We start from the raw sequence: 2500 nt of genomic DNA on the forward strand, positions 1-2500 counted from the left end.
CCTCAAATATTCATCAGTAGGACAGCTACAGGCAGAGGTTTGTGGGAGAATGAAGCTACAACATGACACACCAGGTCCATGCTCAGCTCTCTCAGGGGAAGGTTGCATTTCATCATCATTTGATCTCAGGGCCTCCATAGCATGTACACATCACCTAGTGGAAGATGAATTAGTCCATGTTGTCAGAGAGCCTTTCCCAGTTAAATTAGCCTTAATTTGGAACAATGACAGTGCTCAGTCTCCTGTGGGTGGAAAGGTCGGTAGTAAAGTAAGTAGCACATTTCACAGAATGCCGGCTGCACGGAGACATACTTCATGGAGGAAGACCTGAGTTTGAAGTATTTCAGCAGTAAGACAGGAGAGATCTGCTGCTTGGGGACAGAATTCCTCTCACATACTAAAGCAAAAGAAGAAGAAGAAGATGAAATCAAAACAATATCTATTTTACCTGTTGTTGTTGCCTGTTGTCGCACTTTAATATGACGCCATTGGCAAGCGAATGTGCACATACGCGTAAACAGAGTACGTCAGTTGAGTAGACGGTCGCTCAATGTGGTCGAGTTTGCATTTGTGTTTACAATGCTATAAGAATGTGGTCATATGCGGTCCAGACCACCTCCGAATGTGGTCTGAGTGATCAGATATCGATGCGACCTCAATGCGCAACGGATGCGTTTACACCTGTACTTTTGAGCTGTCCACTTGTGATCAGATCACCAAAATCGGATCTTAATCCAAGGTGTAAACAGGGCCATAGAGAGATCAAACTGATGGAGTCGGAAGCGCATTGAAATACAGTCAGAAGTAGACAGTACAATCAATAGTATAATAGTACAGTGTAGTACAATACATAGTACAATATTTCGATTTCAAATCTGCACACATGCAGACACACACATACACACACACACACACAAACACTGTCTTTCCCTTCTTGGGTTCATTTAGTCTGCATCATCGCCATGTCTCCTCAGTGTACTGGGAATGCCCATTTGTTTATAGTTAAAGTGTAAAGACATAAAGCTAATATTCTGTCACGGTACATTGACTCACTAAAAGCCCAATGCAGAGATCACAGTCAGTTTGCTCTGGTTTTCATTTTTAATGCTGTTTGTTTGTCTGTTTACAGCCATAACACAAAGACGACTTCCTGGATGGACCCTCGCTGTCAGGACAAGCAGCAGAAGCCTCTGGATGAGTGTGACGATGATGGTAAAACATATTTTTATATTTTCTTGATCTTCCAAAGGTTTCTCCAGCCCAAACAACATATAAGTGTTTTAGTGTGTCTGACTGAGCCAGTACTTATGGCCTTTGCCTGTAATTGCCTGAGGAAGTGCAGGAACACATTCACTCTGATAGGGGGAGCACATGAGCCTTACTGAATTGAGGATATCCTGGAAATTTACATAGAAACATCAGTCACATCACATACATGCTGCTTAAACAGAGAGGCCTTATATCGGTGAAGAATAAACAGTAATATCCTGAAAAGCTTAGACCAAAACATGGCTAAAGTAACATTTGCATTTAATTATTTTGATGATATGACATAAAAGTTTTCTGCAAACCTTACTACTGTTCTTTTAGAAGAGTGCTGTAAAAAATCATTGGAATAGTATCTGATGAATATGCCTATGTCTGGCTGTTTCATGCATGTAACACACATAGAGAATTGAATTATTGCACTTGTCTTATGTGTTCAAGGGGTAATGGGAAAATAATAACAATTTAATGAGGGTGAAATTCCGTGATTAGAGTTCTGGCGCCTCCAAGTGGTAGTTTCTGTAAAATGATTTAAGGTTGTTTGTGTGTGTGTGTCCGTGTGTGTGTGTGTGTGTGTGTCCACTTATTTGCTGGCATTAGCACTAACTATCCTAACCTTTTCTCATTGGGTGATTCTCCTAATGATCCTCAATCAATGAACTTAATCAGTAAACTTTCTCTCTCTCTCTCTCTCTCTCTCTCTCTCTCTCTGTCTGTCTGTCTATCTGTCTATCTCTCTCTCTCTCTCTGTCTGTCTGTCTATCTGTCTCTTTGTCTGTCTGTCTGTCTCTGCTGTGCTTTTTGCTGTGCTTCCTCCTGGAGAAGAAGGGGTACACACTGAAGACCCAGACAATGACTTAGGTACGCACTCCTCTCCTCTCCTCTCCTCTCCTCTCCTCTCCTCTCCTCTCCTCTCCTCTCCTCTCCTCTCCTCTCCTGCAAGGGTGCAAATTCTGGCTTTTTGCTTGTGTGAATGAATGAAATAGTGAAAAGCCATCTCTCTAGCTGAAACAGGCTCTACATACATACACATGCACACGCACGCACGCGCACACACACCCACACCCACACACACACACACAAACACCACACACACACACAGTTTATGCCTATATAACCTTTTATGGTTATATAAGCTTGTGCATGCATGTCCCTGATTAGTGGTGGGAATACATACATACACACATATTGCCTGTTGTCCCCCAGCCAACCTGTACTTTGTGCCAAGATGTTC

At 42.4% G+C, this 2500-nt stretch overlaps 1 protein-coding gene across 1 annotated transcript in view; it reads left to right on the plus strand.

Moving 5' to 3' along the window:
• Positions 1-2500, plus strand: part of magi1a (membrane associated guanylate kinase, WW and PDZ domain containing 1a) — a 97485-nt gene that overhangs the window by 62446 nt on the left and 32539 nt on the right. Inside the window, exons 6-7 of the mRNA XM_030783875.1 lie at positions 1130-1212; positions 2092-2127. Of these exons, the coding sequence (XP_030639735.1) occupies positions 1130-1212; positions 2092-2127 (119 nt within the window). The remainder of the gene's footprint in view (positions 1-1129; positions 1213-2091; positions 2128-2500) is intronic.

The sequence above is a fragment of the Chanos chanos genome, chromosome 9 (assembly GCF_902362185.1).
Source record: "Chanos chanos chromosome 9, fChaCha1.1, whole genome shotgun sequence".
Classification (NCBI taxonomy): domain Eukaryota; kingdom Metazoa; phylum Chordata; class Actinopteri; order Gonorynchiformes; family Chanidae; genus Chanos; species Chanos chanos.